The 17248-nt window shown below is 46.6% G+C and overlaps 1 protein-coding gene and 1 pseudogene across 1 annotated transcript; one reads left to right on the forward strand and one right to left on the reverse strand.

Moving 5' to 3' along the window:
• The first annotated feature begins 49 nt into the window (after positions 1 to 49).
• On the forward strand, positions 50 to 12082 carry CNI01260 (ubiquitin-protein ligase, putative). Its single transcript, XM_024657796.1, has 33 exons — positions 50 to 225; positions 285 to 581; positions 635 to 1256; positions 1324 to 1730; positions 1784 to 1894; positions 1944 to 2004; positions 2044 to 2223; positions 2275 to 2396; positions 2443 to 2847; positions 2896 to 3511; positions 3565 to 3672; positions 3730 to 3807; positions 3869 to 6401; positions 6456 to 6638; positions 6688 to 6757; positions 6808 to 6828; positions 6879 to 6953; positions 7014 to 7115; positions 7171 to 7246; positions 7297 to 7354; positions 7407 to 7549; positions 7600 to 8211; positions 8265 to 10490; positions 10542 to 10602; positions 10657 to 10704; positions 10759 to 10773; positions 10827 to 10922; positions 10980 to 11034; positions 11094 to 11275; positions 11323 to 11372; positions 11434 to 11488; positions 11545 to 11725; positions 11782 to 12082. The coding sequence occupies exons 1-33, from the start codon at positions 187 to 189 to the stop codon at positions 11920 to 11922; spliced, it is 10029 nt and encodes a 3342-aa protein (XP_024513479.1). The 5' UTR covers positions 50 to 186; the 3' UTR covers positions 11923 to 12082.
• On the reverse strand, positions 12006 to 14790 carry CNI01270 (annotated as a pseudogene).
• Between the last annotated feature and the right edge of the window lie 2458 nt (positions 14791 to 17248).

Consider the following 17248-nt stretch of genomic DNA (forward strand, 5'->3'; position numbering starts at 1 on the left):
ATAACAGTACCAGTACTTCGTTGTGTTGGGCAGGTGATACGTTATTTTTCCCACGGTTGTGCAGAAGCTCTCGCTCGCTTGCTTGTTCCTCCACCGAGCCGCCGCCTCACGCTCACCACTCCCACATCCTCAAATCTTCCATCCCACTTTCCAACTTCAATCGGATGCTCAAGACCTACCATAGCAATGAAGGTCAAGAAATCTGCAAAGAAGCAGAGCGCTCCAGTGAGTATCACCTCACCTGCTCCCCTCACTCACTACTCATCACTCAATATCTTGTTTAGCCGGAGGACGTCGCGGCACTCATCAAACGTATACTCGCAGCGTCCGGCGACGACCTTACCATTGTCCTCAAACAGTTTCAAGTATGGCGCTATCCTCGTGGGGATCTCCATGCCTGGATACCAGTCTTAGATCGATTTGATAATTTGCTTGCCGAAATTATCAAAAGCTATGACCTCACCAAGCTGCAAATTAACGACTTTACGCCCAAGACAAAGGATATGTTACTGGAGATACTCAGACTGCAACGGATTCTTATGGAGAACTGTACCAACAGGAAACTTTTCAACTCATACGATGTACGTGCCGCGCGTCCTCCTCACATAGTCGTCACTAATGCAGGCCCATGTAGCGATTAGCGGATCTCCTCCTCACCAATGACCTCGATGTTCTTCTCGCCACAATCTTTGTCCTCCTACGACCTTCTCAACAGTACGCCATATCAACTCCGCTTGATCCTGCCCAACGGCACGCAATACTTCAACGGCTTCTGGCCCTCAGTCGAGGCTGGGAAAGCCTGGTACATTCTGGGCTGGATTTGACCACAATCGCCTCTGCCAATGAGGTTGTAATCCCTGAACACTTGCGACAAGTCCAAGTACACTTTTATCCCACCGTTCAACGTCAGGAAGCACCGTCTTTGGACAAGTCACCAGTCAAAATGTTAAGTTCTGGCGCAATGGAAACCCCGACCCGCCAAAGACCTTTTGTTTTTGGAAAAGCGGGTACACCGGTTGTTCGACAGGGCGGGGCGGCATCCACGTCGTCTGGTCCATCGGTGGTCGACTTGGGTGATGTCTCAACCATGGAGGTCAACTTCACCGACCAACTTAGTGCGCTTGCCGAAAAGAACTACATCCCCTTGGAAGAGCAGTTTGCTACCTTGAACAAGCTCAGATTGGTCATTCTTATGAAGGATCGAGAAATTAGAAGACAACTTTTGTCTGTCCGCCTGTTTGCCCTCGCCACTTACGGTGAGTGTTTTACACACATTGCCGCACAACGAATCTTTCGCTAATGTTTCTCGTTACTGTTTTCTAGTTTATCTCGCATCTGAAGATGCTGCTCAGTCTAATCTATTCCTTTATGAGCCTGAGCTTGTCTCGCAACTTGCAGATCTTCTACGTTCTAGTTCTGATGTGGGGGAACAAGTTACTACCGGCACCTTACTGGCTTTGTGTGCTTGCGCTCATCATCAGGCCAAGATGGGAGAAGTCATGACGTCTGTCAGTGCCAATGTAAACCACGGCGTGTTGGTCACATTTTTCCGGCATTTGAATGACCGTCTGGTGGCAGGAGAGGCAGTGTCTTTCGAATTGGTTGATGCGACAATGTCTTTTTTGGCCTTTGTGGCAACCTCACCCTCCCACAGCAATATGCTCATGGGGGCGGGAATCTTGCGGTTGTTATTAGAAATGTTGAACACTACTGGCGATAGACGGGAAAACGTAAGTCAAATCATCACAAAAGCGACCTCAGCTCTAATCATACCTTTTTTCAGTGCATTCCGCGAGCGGCAGGGTTGATTGACCATATCGTGTTTTCAAATCCTCAGGGTTTATCTAATTTCAGTAGCATTGATGGCGTTAACAATTTAGTTCAGCGAGTTAAAGTAAGAATTTTTTAGTATAATTACGAAGTCTGCTGATACCAATGTTCAGACCGAGATCGAACTTCGTCTCCAAGCCCGCGACGAAGCAGCGTCTGAGACGATCTCAGAAGGTGAGCGAGACGATCTGCGGCTCTACTAATAGCTATTAGAGACCATCCTTTCGTGTGCAAACAACCCTCTAAAGACCATACTTCGCTCCATCCAAAGGCTTATGCAAGCTTCGGGAGGGACAGAGGGCTTACGAAACTTGGTGGATTCTGATCTACCAAAGTCCTTGAAGGTTATATTCCAAAACTCGCCCAAGTTCGGCTCTCGAGTATATGCTCTGGGTAAGTTTCACATGTTTGCTCCGCTTGAGATCCATCTAACAAATGCGACAGCTATAAATACCATGGCTACCTTTGTCCACAACGAACCGACATCCCTGGCGATCCTGCAAGAGATGCAACTGCCTCAGACTCTTTACGCTCAGCTCGAAAAAGAAGTACCTTCATCTAGCGATGTATGTGCCCAAATTGTCTTGAAAGAATAAGCCTGACTTTTTACAGGTTCTTACCGCTATCTCGAATGCAGTAGGCGCCGTCTGTCTGAATCAGTCAGGCCTTGAGTACACCGTCGCTCATCCAGATGTGATCAACAATTTGGTCAGTATTGTCATGTCGACAGATCACGCGCAAGTGTTCAATGAACGAGAGAATGCAAGAGCTCTTGGTTTGTCTCTCGACGAATTGTCTCGTCACCACCCATCTTTGAGGCCGGTAATCATCAAAGCCGTCGTTAATCTCCTTCGGCAAGCGATTGATACTGGTGCGGCATTTGAACCTGCAATAGACGAAAGGCCGGATTACATCATTGAAGAAATGGCTCAACAAATGGTTCCATCTTTAGAGACGCAACCGGCTAAAACGTCACCTTCAAACCCTACTCTCGCTGCTTTTACGAGAATCTTCAGGGTACGTTGATTTATAGCTTCTTGATTTTACTCTTACTCTTTTACTCAGGTACTGGGAGGTCTACTCCGCAATCCGACTATTGTCAAAGATTTCGTTGATGCTGGCGGTTTTGATCTTGTTTTCACCATGACCGACTCTCCATGTTGGCCGATTCGCTTCGGAAATACTCAAGCGTCTACTTCGCTGGCACATCTTACGAAACATGCCATTGAGCACTGCTACCCCCAGTTTATCGACGCGATAGTTGCCTCTATCCGTACATCACTGGCTCAGTGCACCGACGTCTGGAGCGAAACTGATGCACATAAGAAATGGACGGCCGTACGTGAAGGATCAGCAGATGCCGAGTTATTAGGCAAATTCAAGACGTTCCATAGTATCTTTGTCCGCTTGACACTGTTTGCAGATGCTCTTTATGCGCTTTCTGTAACGAACTCCCGTGCCGCGACTTCCGTCATCAAAACTTTCAAAGTTCAGGATGATCCATCTTTCATCACCAATCTTGGTACGATCCATCGTCTATGCTTCCGGTATCATGTCTTGTCGAGATCTTCCGAGCCTTCCATTTCAGAGGATCCTTCCAAGGAAGGTGATAACGTCAAGGAATCTGGCGTTAGGTACCTTTCTACTAGGTCGCACGCCATCCTCACCAAATTTTTCAAATGTGGGTGAAAATGTCGAGACTCCAGGTCTGTCTGGAATGTTAATTTTTCTTAGGCCTCGTCCGACTTATCTACTCCAAGCGGGGTCGCGACCAAACCCATCGGGATCAAGCTCAAGCACTGTCGGTTTGCATCGCTGACATCTTAATCGACCATCTCCAACGTAAGAGGTTACTTGGATCGTTCAGTGCACTGGCTGACTTGACATTCACCTTTTAAGCGATACCTGATCTGTCAGCGAACGGGTTCTCTGTCGATGGGTTCGCTCTCGGAACAGTCATGACAATGCTTTTCGACGGTATGTAACTAACAACTCCGCTTAATCGTTAAATGTGTCCCTTGTTCTAATATCGGTTCAGGTCGAGGTTTAGACGGTCATCTGAACACGACATTATTCCTTGCATTCGAGGAAAAGGGCGGTTTTGACGCCACGCTGTCAGCTTCTACTCGAATCATCTCACATATGGAAGAAGTTACGAAGAAGCACAACGAAGACAATGACACAACGCAAGGAGAGCTGGATACGGAGTCGGTTGCGGCTATCAAGACTGTGCTGCTTGTGTTAAATAGTTTTGCAAGCCCGAAAGCCCTCCTTGACAGCCCGGAGACCCACGCCATTCAATTTGCGGCACCCGGTCAACCCAAACCCTCATTTACAGCAACAAACTTTTTCTTGAAGATACGCCTAGCTGTTTTCCCTTTGGCGCATCGTATCTGGCGAGCATCTTGGCTTCTCAATTGCCCAACGCCTGTTATAAAGATCGCCATCAACTGTTTCTCCACCCTTGTTGAGGGCAAACACGAAGAGTCATCGGGCCCTGAAGCTATCAGTCGTGCCATTCACATTGTCGCCCAACCACGGCCTGTCGTCGTTACTGCCGACCCTACCAGTGTAGATCAGTTGGTCGACATGGGTTTCCCTCGCCGAGGCGCGGAAAGAGCATTGATCCGTTCTCGAAACAACATCACTACCGCTACTGATCTCCTCTTAACCATGCCAGACGAGTTTGTAGATGATGTGTCTGGAGGCGACAATCAAGCAGGGCCGAATACTGTATTGGAAGAAAACAATCAGGAGATCGAGGGCGAATCATCTCAGTCAGCCGAACGTGAATTGGATTCACATTCCGGTGCTGCTCATACGGAAATCGGCGATCGTGAAAGCACTCCGAGGCCCGCAGATGAAGACGTCAAGCTGAAGGAGCAACTGCAGGAAGTGAGAAAGAAGTATCGAGAAGGCATGTCCGACCGCGCATTAGAAATTATGGATCAAGCGGAGGCTTTGGTTTTTGACTTGCTTCCATGTGTTCCTTCTGGTCAAGCTGGCATCACTTTTGTGGTTGACCGTCTTTCTGATGCTTGCATCAATTACCAGTCGGATCGCGATATCATGATTTCCGCTCGTCTTCGCTTGGCATCCGTCTGCCTTCGTTCCAATGATTCCATTGTCTTCAGTGATGAACTGCAAGCAAGAAGCGCAGAAATTGTTCACGCTCTGCCTTTGGAAGAAGTACAAAGGCCTCGATGGCTCCCGGCGTTGCTGCTGTTTGCCGAAACTGTCTATGGACTGCAGTCATTCATAAAAAAAGTAAAACTTGGTGACAGTCCTGAGGAAGAGGTGACAGCGGCACTAGTCAGCCAATTACGTTCCGAAGTATCGCGACTTTCGACCATCTGCGTTACAACTATACGCGCAGATGATTCTACTCGCGATGAGTTGGTGGCCGCTTTTCGATTGTTGGCTCTGCTCACACGAGTGTCTGGGGTCGGAATCAGCCCATCCGTCATTGCCGATTGCTTACAGCCTTTCAAGAAGGTGTCTGAAAAGCTGGCTGGCTGCCATCCTTTTTTAGTTTTAGTTATCCGTCATCTTTTGGATAACGAGTCCACACTGGTGGAAGCTATGCAAGGGGAGATCAAAAATTGGCTCTCTCCCGCACGAAACAAAGTGGCAGACATTCAGCATTTTGTCCGTCAGCTGCGCCATGTGGCCCTGCGAGAGCCGACCTGCTTCCTTCGAGCTGTCAAACAGGAATGTGCTTTGGTTGATCCTACTCCCCCGCAATCAGTATATCATATCCGAGGAAAGATTGAGAGTAAAGATGGACCCTTGGCAACCGGGCATGTCGATTCTCCTCTCGAATCTCTCGGTGAAGAGACCCAGACAATGATGAACTTCTTGCTCGGAGAACTTTCACAAGCTGTACGCGCTTCATTTGAGAAATCCGACAATGAAAAATTGTCCACCGAGGTCAAAAACTCGGCAGAGCAAGCGTATTCAGGGTTAGTCATGTCCACATTGACAGAGATCCTCGGATCATATGTGACTGCCAAAAAGGCCTTCTTAAACGGGTTGAAACAAGGGACTTTTCCTGGTGCCTTGAAAGCCAAAGGTGGCATCTCCGCACTGATCAACGATCTAATCTGTTGTCCAGTCCTCCGACCAGATGTGTCGACGACTCCTGTCGCTGGTAGTGACCCTCTTTCTTTACAGCGACTAGCTATATCCTCTCGATCTACAGCAATGGTAGTAGCCCTTTGCTCCGACGTTGTCCTAGTAGGAGACAAAAAGGACGTACCAGAAGACATTGTATCTATTCGCAGAACCGTTTTAGATGCCTTGGCCAAGGCCATACGGGACACAAGTGCTGTCTTGGACAATAATGCTCGCTATGGTCGCTTGTGGGCACTGGGCGAACTTGTCTACCGCCTTCTAATGGCTCGTCCGCACACGTCCCCTCGGCAAGTAAACAACACTGGACTTCATATGGCAAAAACTATGTTGGAGAAGAACTTCGTTGGCATTTTGACGAATGCTTTAGGTGAAATCGATCTCAATTACCCTGATATTCGAAATGTGTTAGTAACATTGCTTCGAGCTTTGGAACATTTGTGGGTGTTTGCATTAGTAAATTAGCGAAAACGTATTCTGATGTGTAGGCAAAGGTCAAAACTCTCTGTTAAGTGGGGCAAGGCAAACAAAAATCAGCGGGAGGAGGTCGGTCAACATCAGTCTGAAGAGGGCAATGATTCCTCCAATCCATCGCACTCAGATTCAGAGTCGGATGTGGATATGTTGGAGGATGAGCAGTCCGCCCCAGATCTATATCGAAACTCTGCATTGGGAATGTAAGTTGTTAGTGCACCAAATCAAGTGCATCATGTTGACATATAAAAGGATTGGGGGCGAATTAGGCGACGAAGACGAAGATGATGATATGGATGACGAAGATGAAGAGGATGATATGGTAAGCTCTTCTCGTCATACACGTTAAAACCCTTTATTAATAATCGTCAGGACATGGGGGAGGACTTAACTGTAGGTGATTGAATATTGATGAATCGAGCTGGCCAGACTAAATTGCGTAGGATGATGATGATGATACGGCAAGTCAAACTTCTGAGGATGAATCCATGGCGTCAGCTTTGGAACATGACGATTGGGTGAGATAACTTGATACAGTCAATTCATGCCTTGATCCTTGATGTTGACAAACCTTTCAGGCGGATGATTTGGATGATGATGCCGGGGACAGCGATGAAGATGGTGAAATGGAGCAAGAAGTCATTCTTGGTTCGGCAGATGAAGATGGCGAAGTGTGGGACGTGCGTCTGCTGGCTCTGACATTCATGTTTATGTTATACTAACATGTCTGCTCAGGGCGATTCTGATGGTCAAGATTCGTATGGTACAGACGATGAGGACGATTTGGAAGAAGAAGGTATACATGCTGAAGGTTCGTGTAGTTGCTTGAAAAATCTTCGCTGACACTGACGTGCAATAAAGGCATATTTGATGACGATGTAGATGATCCCGAGATGGATGATTTCGATGACGAAGAGGCGTGAGTCATTATCATTGCTGAAGCTCTGGATCTTGGCTAAAGGCGATTTCAGCTATGATGAAACTGCGTTTATGGAACCCTTCCAGGATATAATGTCTCCGGAGGCAGCCGGCCCATGGGGTTGGAATCAGCCCGCCGGGAGGGAGACAGTCAGATCTAGTGGTTTTACACGAGCAGATGGTCAATTTATGGCAGGTAAGCTTAGATCTATCGGCAGCCCGTATGCCACTAATTTCATATTGAAGATGAGGACCTTCTGGGCGGTCCTCTTGCAAGCAACACCCGCAACTTGACAGAGCATCCCCTTCTCACCAATCAGGCATCGTCATCCCATATCCACTCTTCTCGATTATCCGACATTTTATACGCTATTGAGAACATGCGCGGAACGGACACTATCCAGATGTTGGAAAACTTTGTGGCAAATCGGCAGCATAACGTGATGGGTTCCAACCAGCTTGCTTTTTCTCGTAACCATGACGGATCAATGAGTGTTTCCATTAATGGAAGAGTGTATACTGTGGGCGGTCAGAGTCGCAATGTCACCTCTCCCAACGTGGCCGCGGAATTCGTCCCCATGACCACTTCACAGCGATGGCAGGAGGAACTAAATATGCTCCCCATGTCGCGCAACGAAGCCTCCAGTCGATTGGTCGTCCATATCGTCAATCATTTGTTGCCTGAAGCGCGTCGACAAGCTGCAGAAAAGGAAGTGATGGATAAAGAGGCCGAGGCAGACCGCAAAACTTCAGCTACTAGTGCAGAAAAAATTGAGGAAAATGGCAATGCCATAGATGAGGAAGGAGTTGGAAATGATGACCATGACTGGCAAGAAGATGACGAGGATGTAAACATGGGTAGGTTGCACACAGTATGATTGAATTGTTACACTAATACAATATAAATCTAGATGATTCAGATTTCGATTCGCATGTGTCCGCAGATGAGGATGTGGTAACCGAAGAGGGCGGTGCAGATAGGGGTCCGCGGACGCTGGTCTCTATACGCGGTCGCGATGTTGACATCACTGATACCGGCATCGATTTGGAATTTTTGCAAGCACTCCCAGATGAGATGCGAGCAGATGTTGTGGAGCAACATATGCGAGAGCAACGGAGACATCAACGGCCTGTATCCTCCAATATCCCCGAGATAGCTTCACAGATCAACACCGAGTTCCTCAATGCTCTGCCCCCTGACATCCGAGCCGAAGTTATCATGCAAGAGGAGATGGAGAACGCTCGCCGTGATCAGCCTCCACCACCACCCAGTATACAGACAGGTCGAACATCCGGGCACTTCTTTACTGCCATTGCGAACGAATTGCGTGTTTTGCAACAAAATCCACTCGGGGTTGCGTCAAGTTCCGGTGCTGTGCACGCAACCGGTGATGCACCTTCGACATTTAATCCGCGACATCGTGAAGCCATTCAGCTTCTGGAAAAGCCAGGTATCGCAGTCCTAGTCCGTCTTCTATTCTATCCACATGCCTTCAAAAAGTCGTATCTCTTCAGAGTTTTGGTCAACCTTTGCGAAAACTCCAACACTCGTAATGATCTTCTCGATCTTCTAATCTCAGTTGTGCACGACGGCTCTGGAGATCTACCAGCGGTCGATCGTAGCTTCCAACAGATGTCCTTGCGTGGCGCTAGCGTCTCTACTCCCAAAGCAACACCCAAAAGTAAGACAGTCGATACTCCCTCAACGGTTATCCCTCCAGGACTATTCAGCGGTCTTCAAAATGAGCATGTGCCTACTTTCATTGCTCAGCGATGCTTTGAAGCCTTGGCTTATATCGTCAACTCCAACACCAATGCTGCCTCATATTTCTTGACTGAGCACGAACAGACTGCTGGGTTGAGAAAGCATACGTCAAAGAAAGGAAAAGGGAAGGAGAAGATTCTGCCGCAGACCAAGTTCCCTATCGTGGTGCTGTTAGGGCTCCTAGACCGACCTCTCCTTGCAAAGACTCCAGGTATGATGGAGACAGTAACTGCCCTTCTCTTGACTATCACCAAGCCTCTGGCGGATCGAAAATCGGAGGAGAATGGGCAAGCAGTTGCGACGGACAAAGACACAGACTCTTCAGCAAAGCCACCTACTATTCAAAGCTCTCAAGAAGCCTCTGCAGGCCCCGAGCATGTAGTTGGAAAACAAACCTCGCCATCGATACCTCCTTCGGTGCTTAAATTGATCGTCAATTGTCTGACTGCTGGTGAATGTACCAGCCGGACTTTCAGTCAGACACTTGGTGCAATGCAAAACCTTGCTTGCCTTCCTGAGTCCAAAGATATAATTTTGCAAGAGCTGTGTGCCCGCTGTCAAGAACTCGGTGCGGCAGCACACGAGCAGCTGCAGGAATTAGCTGCGGCACTCAACGATGAGGATTCAGATGTGGGATCATTGACTTTGGTCAAGTTTTCTCCTCCTACTTCAACTCAAGCACAGCTTCTTCGGTTACTCAAGACCATTGACTATCTTCACCTCAATAAAGTTGATCCCGATCCGCCTGCTGATACGATGACCGCTGAAGAAGAAGCTGTCACTAAAGTTTTCCAGTCCTTCAATTTTGAGGGACTGTGGGACCAACTTGGACAGTGTCTATCAATAGTGGAGGCAAGAGGCAGCACCGAGCAACTCGCCACGGTATTGCTTCCCCTCGTAGAGGCTTTGATGGTCGTCTCCAAATATCGGACCAGATTCTCTCGTGAAATTCGCTCCCCTTCTATTGCCCCCGCGACCTCCGAAGGAGTCGACTTCTTTGTATCATTCACTACAGCTCATCGCAAAGTTCTTAATACAATTGTTCGCAACAATCCATCCCTTTTGAGCGGTTCTTTCTCGCTGCTGATTCGGAACCCCCGGGTTCTTGAGTTTGACAATAAACGCACATGGTTCTTCCAGAAGCTTAAGCGCAAGAAGTCGTCAGCTATTCCTTCAGGAACTCTTCATCTCAATATCCGTCGCCAGTATGTCTTTGAGGATTCGTTCTTGGCTTTGCAAAGGTGGAACGGTGAGGAGCTCAAGTATGGCAAGCTGAGTGTCAAGTTCCGCCATGAAGATGGTGTCGATGTTGGTGGTGTAACTCGAGAGTGGTACAGTGTATTGGCTCAGCAAATTTTCGACCCAAATTTTGGTGAGCTGTTACTTAAATTGTCATCATCTGACTACGCTCATACTTTGCCAGCTTTGTTTGAACCATGTGCTGCCGATCAGCAAACTTATCAGCCTAATAAGACATCCTGGATGTAAGTTTATAAGTGTATCTTAATCAATCTGCCGCTGATCACTGTAATCTAAAGTAATGATGTGCATCTCTCATATTTCAAGTTTGTAGGGCGAGTAATTGGGTGAGTGTTCCAGATTGAAGAATATACCGAGCAAACTCCTGACTGCTATCATAGCAAAGCAGTGTATGAGTGCGTCTCAATTTCTACGTGCTTGCTTGAAATGGTCTGCTAACTTAGATCAGTGGGCGTTTGCTCGATGCCTATTTCAATCGTGCATTCTACAAGCAAATTCTTGGCCGGACTGTTGATATGCGTGACCTTGAAAGCATTGATCCAGAGTGAGTATTGCACTTACCGATTTATAGATCAAAAGGAGCCCTTACGTATGCAAACAGGTATCACAAATCGCTACAATGGATGCTGGATAACGATATCACTGGCGTCATTGATGTAAGTCCATTTGTCATTTTTAAAAATGAAGTCATTCTTACCTTGCATTACTTCTCTAGCAAGAATTTACCATCGAAGATGATCAATTTGGCGAAAAGAAAACTGTGGAACTTAAAGAAAATGGGGCAAACATACCAGTGACTGAGGGAAACAAAGAAGAATATGTGCGACTTGTTGTATCCTATCGACTGGATAATTCAATAAGAGATCAAATCAAATCATTTCTTGAAGGCTTCTATGAGTGAGTTATATCATCCATTGTGGAAGCAATGACTGATTTCAATTAAGTATCATTCCCCAAGAACTCATCCAGATCTTCGAACCTGATCAGCTGGAATGTGGGTTACTTGACTATAACATTTGGGAGATGAAAGAACCCCACTGACATTTGTGATCTAGTGCTCATTTCAGGCATCACCACAGTTGATGTTGATGAGCTTAAAAATGCGACCCAGTAAGTATCGTTTTCACCAGTTTAATCTGTTTACCTCTTTTGACATGCGATTACAGACTCAATGGATGGAAAGCAACTGACCCGGAAGTTGCATGGTTCTGGCGCGCTTTGAGAAGCTTTTCGCAGGAAGAACGATCCCGTTTCCTTATGTTCGTCACATCATCTTCCAGGGTTCCTTTGGGTGGATTTAGCCAGCTGCAAGGCAGCTCAGGTACCCAACCTCTGCAGCTTCAAAAGGTAAGCATTTGGGCTAAATTTTACAGATATGTGCAGCTCATTATCGACTTTACCAGCTTCATGGGAAAGAAGGCGGCTTACCTCAGGCAAGCACTTGCTTCAACTTACTCCTTCTTCCTACGTATGCTTCTTATGAGCAACTTCGAGAAAGACTTCAGTTTGCTATCACAGAAACTGGAGGTTTTGGAAAAGCTTAGTGCTTTATCTCTATATTCTTTCAGACTCTTGGTAGAGGCTCTCTCGTATGACTCCATACATTCTTTTTCCTTTCTGTACTTATAGATGGCATTTTGTTTAAAAACATAGCCCGTTTCAAACATGCATCCATAATCAAGCTTCGAAAGTGATGGAGATCTACTGTGCCCCCTACTACTTCCATAATGCAATCTTTTCAAGTGATATTCATCCTTCCATGGGAAATAGACCTGGTACCTACTGTCAGGCCATCGCCTTTCGCAATCAAAGCGAGTGAGGCAGACGGAGAGTCGCAAAGCCTCGAGACGGACGTCCAGGAGCGAAAGTTCCATTTGATTTTACAGACATTTACAGGCCTTTCTTTCACGTCATCATTTCTGCAGCCACAGCCGTCGTCCCGACGAATGATCAATCCTCTCCGATTTTTCTCATGAGCGATGCTACGTGGCCTGGCAACGATCATCCTCAAACTCTCTCAAATAAGACGGGTGGGTAGATGGCGAAAAATATGAAATCCGCGGTTTTAGGGGCTGACCGGTCCCTCAAGGAGCTCGCAATCCTAGGTACCATTTGTTTGGGGCATGCGTCCGATAATAACGAGAATTCTGTTTCAACTATGTGAGTGTCTTGCCTTTATATCATGAGAACGTACATGTGAATGATGGGCAAGAAGGCTAATTAGCTTAATAGTATCTATTTTCAGCCTCATGAATTCATCTGGAAACGAACTGATGAATACTCCTCAATTAACCCCGAAGCTTCCCTCTCACCCATGTTCATCTCCCGAGCTAGCTCTCTGATGGCCTCATACATTGGTTTTCTCCGATTGAACATCTTTTTTTTTGGCCTCGTTCTTTTTCAACTCGTTTCGCTGACTCATTTCCCTGATGGATAATCGACCATTCCTTCCAACGACGTACTCATCCCATAACTCTAGTACATCTCCTACTTCGCTCCATCTTGTAGACCAATGCCTCGAGTTGAACTAGGTCACCAGAGCCGCTGGCGGAGTTGGGCTGAGAAGCGACGGAGTTGGAAGAAGTGGATGGGTTAGATCCCGCATGGTGTTGACCTTCAAGTACACTGGTCGTTTGGCTCTCTTGGGCGTTGACTGACATATCGTCAGCTAACATTCACACCATCCATGACCATCTGTGAAAACATGCTCACCATTAGATCGAGATGAAATGCTGCCGCTGTGTTGGCGGCGAGCCATTGCATGGAATGCATCTCCAATACCATTCAGCAGTTTGCATCATATTTCTCAGCATGCCGCTCTTCTTGTATGAGTTGCGAATTGTTGGCAACGGATGCAGCTAGTCCTGTTAACGTGGTCTCAATGTTATACGTGGCCTTAAACAAGGCAGTGAAGTTGGTAGAGAGATAATCGGAAAGTTCAGGGATAAGTTACCTTGCATCCTCGTTCATGCGTGCTTCCGCGCTTTGCGCTTCGGCTAGCGCCCCTTGATTCAAAGGCAAAGAAAGTGGGTGTGGAGACGACAGGGTGTTTCCAGACAAAGAGGTCAGGTTCCAGCTGGCGAATAAAGGGAGCATCTTGGATTAATACTGAGCGAAACCAGTCCATGAGTTTGATGAATGCTCGACTACTTTTGTCACCCTGGGAGCGATCGGGGTCGGAGAGGTCAGCCTCACTGCATATTCAGCATCAGTTGATTGACTTTCCACAGGTAACGGAATATGACTCAATGCAGCATCAATGCATGGGAAGATGTTCTCGATAAGTTCCTGAGGCACTTCCATGTCACGAGGAAGGTAATAAGAGCCTTTCTTTTTTGGAAACCCTGCAAGGGATCTCAATGCTTTGAGAGGGAATTTACTGAGGTAGACAGTCTCCATCACCTTTGTACACCATCTTCCTTGCCTCATGATATCTTCTTCCGGCGCGCCGCCATCTTCAGCAAGCTGGGCTCCCCATTTGCGAGACGTTTTGGGTGGACGTTCTACAGTGATGTTGCAGTTTTGAAGTGCTTTGCGCACACTCTTGTTCAAAGCGTCATATTTCAGAAATGTAACTGCGTTGGACTGGCGCGACACAAAGAGTGGGATGTGATACCAATCCTGGCGATTTTTTAAAGAGGGAAAAGAGACATCTGAGTTAATAAAGGACTCTTCGCCGAAATGGAATCTGAGTAGACCAAATCAGATCATTTGATCAGCACTTCATAAGGCGGCAGAAACAAAACCGCTCACCGGGCGAACAGATACAGAACAAGGAAAGAGACGGGGCACCCGGTCAGTCACATCCTTGCTCCTCAACAGAGTTGGGTACTGGATCTAACCGTCATGTGTCGTCTTTCCTTCCCTTATGCCGAAAACGACACCACGACAAGGTGTGGGTCCCTCATTCTCGAAGAGTCTGAGGGACATGGACGATAGGGTAATCCTTTGCTGATCATCTGCACGTAAACGTTCATGGATGCCGACGGCTTGCGCAGCGCGATCGCGCAGACCTTCGACAATGTCCCGATGCAAATAATGGAGAAACAACAAATTTCTTCACAACCCCAATTTTTAACATTGCCGTCATAGTTCATAACAATTCAGGCTTACCGCCAGCCAACCTCACAGGACGCTCCACGGCATTTTTGCGAACCTTCCAACCTAGCTTAGCCACCATTGACGGATCAAAAAAGGAGGTACTGGCACCTGTACCGAGGAGAAAGCGGAGGGCGGGAGGGCCGGCAGTAGAGGTACGTCCGTCAGCGGCGGCAGAGGCTTGAATAACTAGAGGAGGGTGAAAAAAGGGCGTACTGGGCATCTTCTTTGTCAATGGCAGCATCGAGCCTCAGGTGATCTGGAAGTTGATCGGTGAGATCTTGGATCAGGACTTCATGGTTATCAGCCGGGCGAGTAGAGCGCGTAGAGGAGCGACGGTTTGGACAGGTTTTGTAGTTGTGACCAACTTGGCGGCAGTTTGTAAGTGCAGAGCCCTCATACGGCAAGCCGATCGGACAAATATTTATTCCCGTGTTTTCGTCTTCATTTTCACGATTTTTTTTCAGCACAGGCCTCTCTTTCTCGATCAAATGTTTGTGTCGCATCAACGCCACATTTTTGTCTGTTCACTATGCATGAGCTATTTTGACTTACGTCTAATAGCTTTTAACTGTATATTTACCAGTAAGGGCAGAGCCCTCACCATCAATTGTTTTCATCCATGGTAGGATTTATTCCTATGCATTGGACGACATTGGTAGGTGTAATTTGATGCCGAGGCGCGGCAACGGACTCCGCCGCGATCTCTGGTCCCTCCATGGTAATTTATTCCCATGCATTAGGATGGCAATTTGCTGCCGAGGCGCGTCAGCGGACTCCGCCGAGATCTCTGTGCTGGAGGACTTCGACAGGTTTCTGTTTGGTTCTTTACACACATTACATTAGTACGTTTCAAATATGGATTTCTTATTTTTCATGGCTAATTCTAATTCCAATTTTTTTTCCAATTTTGATTCCGTTTCCTAGTTTTGGCTGAGAAAAAACTAGCAAGCGCCAAAAAACAAGAAACCCACGATTTGCACCGTTCTAGTTCTTCTTTCCTATTCTAATCCTAGTTTTTCGGGAAAAATGCAAATAAATTCATGCCTCAAATATTCATGTCTGCATGTTGAGGTCTTACGTCATGTTCGACAAGATATCGACAATGGACACATCATTTCTTCCCACAAAAAGCACAACTTTGCAAGTCCGCAAAATGGATAAATATGAACCCCTTGCCACCCCATTCCACACTCATACCCCTGTCAATCAAACCTTGCTAAGTACTGAGAGAAACTTCTTGCATGTAGTCAACTTGAACATCCAGGAAGCGAAGGAGGCAACATGACCCATCGTACCAGGCAAGGACCAGGCCAGAAGCAGCTGAATAAGATCTGACGCTTCAAATTTGAGTTGGGATGTATCGCTGGGCATTTGCAGGGAATGGCGACTGCTGGAGGTACTGAAGATACCATTGGATGGTAAAATACGTGAGCAAGGAAAGATGAACTATCGTGACTTAGTTGCGACGCGACGCGATGAAGGTGTGCAAGATTCTTAATTATCTTAATTATTTATTATGATGATGAATGATAATGGCGACGACTGCAAATCAGAGGAATTAGCAGCTCGAAAATTAGCAACTGCCACCCAAAATCATGCGTTCAAATATAATTCCTGTTTCAAGCCAAAATTAGAAGCATCGGCGACGTCCGATTTTCAACTAGAATTAGCAACAGAAAACTAGAAAATCCATATTTGAAACGTACTATTATAATTCCTGCCACTATGGAGGGAACTATTTCAGACACCCCCCCCCTATTTCTTTTGGGACACCCCCCCTCCTTCTACTTTGGGTAATTTTGACAGAGCGGCTGAGAGATAACACCATGAACCCTGCAGCTCATCCCTGAGGCCCTTATGCCTGTTATTTATGTAACTAGTTCAGATGATATTGTCATGTGCACCAGACTGCAACATTACAAAAGCAACGAACAACAAACACGTTTTTTCCTCTAATAATGCGCCTCCTTTTTGCTGTCATTTAAATACTTTTCATCCTCCTAAGAAACTTATAACATATTCAAAAACATCATGGCTTCGACTGATTTGCACTCTTCGGATCCTCTTTCTCCCCAACTCGGTATCTGCCCACCTTCTCCTATTATCCACGTCCCAGAGGCCGAAATATACTCGGGACATCAATCAATGGCATTTGATTTTGATGAAGGTAATCTCCATGCCATGGAAGGTTCGGATTCATCGGAAGTCTCCAATATTGCCGATGAAGAGGATAGTGAGGATGACATTATCCAGGCTCCCATTGACTCCTTCAATGATGATGAGATGATCTCTACCCCTGGGTTCGACAAGCAAGTAAGCACACTACTACCAATCTACTAAAGACGAGTGTAGAGGCGCTGTCCAAGGAGGATAGTATTAATAATGCAACAAGGGAGAGATCGACATAGCTGGGAATGAAGGCGAAGGAAGAATGAATAGATGTCGAAAGAGGAATAGATGTCACAAGAAGAATAGATGTTTATAATATTAGAGGACTCAATTTATGTTACGACTCGTCCCCAACAAGGTCTGGCCTTGGAGACGAGATAGAAAGCTGTAGTTTAACTAAGCAATGAGATATATGTATGATATACCTCTTGACATTTGTCTGTTGGCATATGGTATAGGGCAGAGGTATATTCGCTTGGGAAGATCAGGCAAGCTTATATACTAGTGGAGTAAGTTTATGTCGAAGGTGGTGCAAGGTAAGATGAGAGCGAGCACTGGGAGCTCGAGGACCTTTCTCAAAGTAACTTATGAAATATTGAT

This window comes from Cryptococcus neoformans (genome assembly GCF_000091045.1).
Source record: "Cryptococcus neoformans var. neoformans JEC21 chromosome 9 sequence".
NCBI lineage: Eukaryota > Fungi > Basidiomycota > Tremellomycetes > Tremellales > Cryptococcaceae > Cryptococcus > Cryptococcus deneoformans.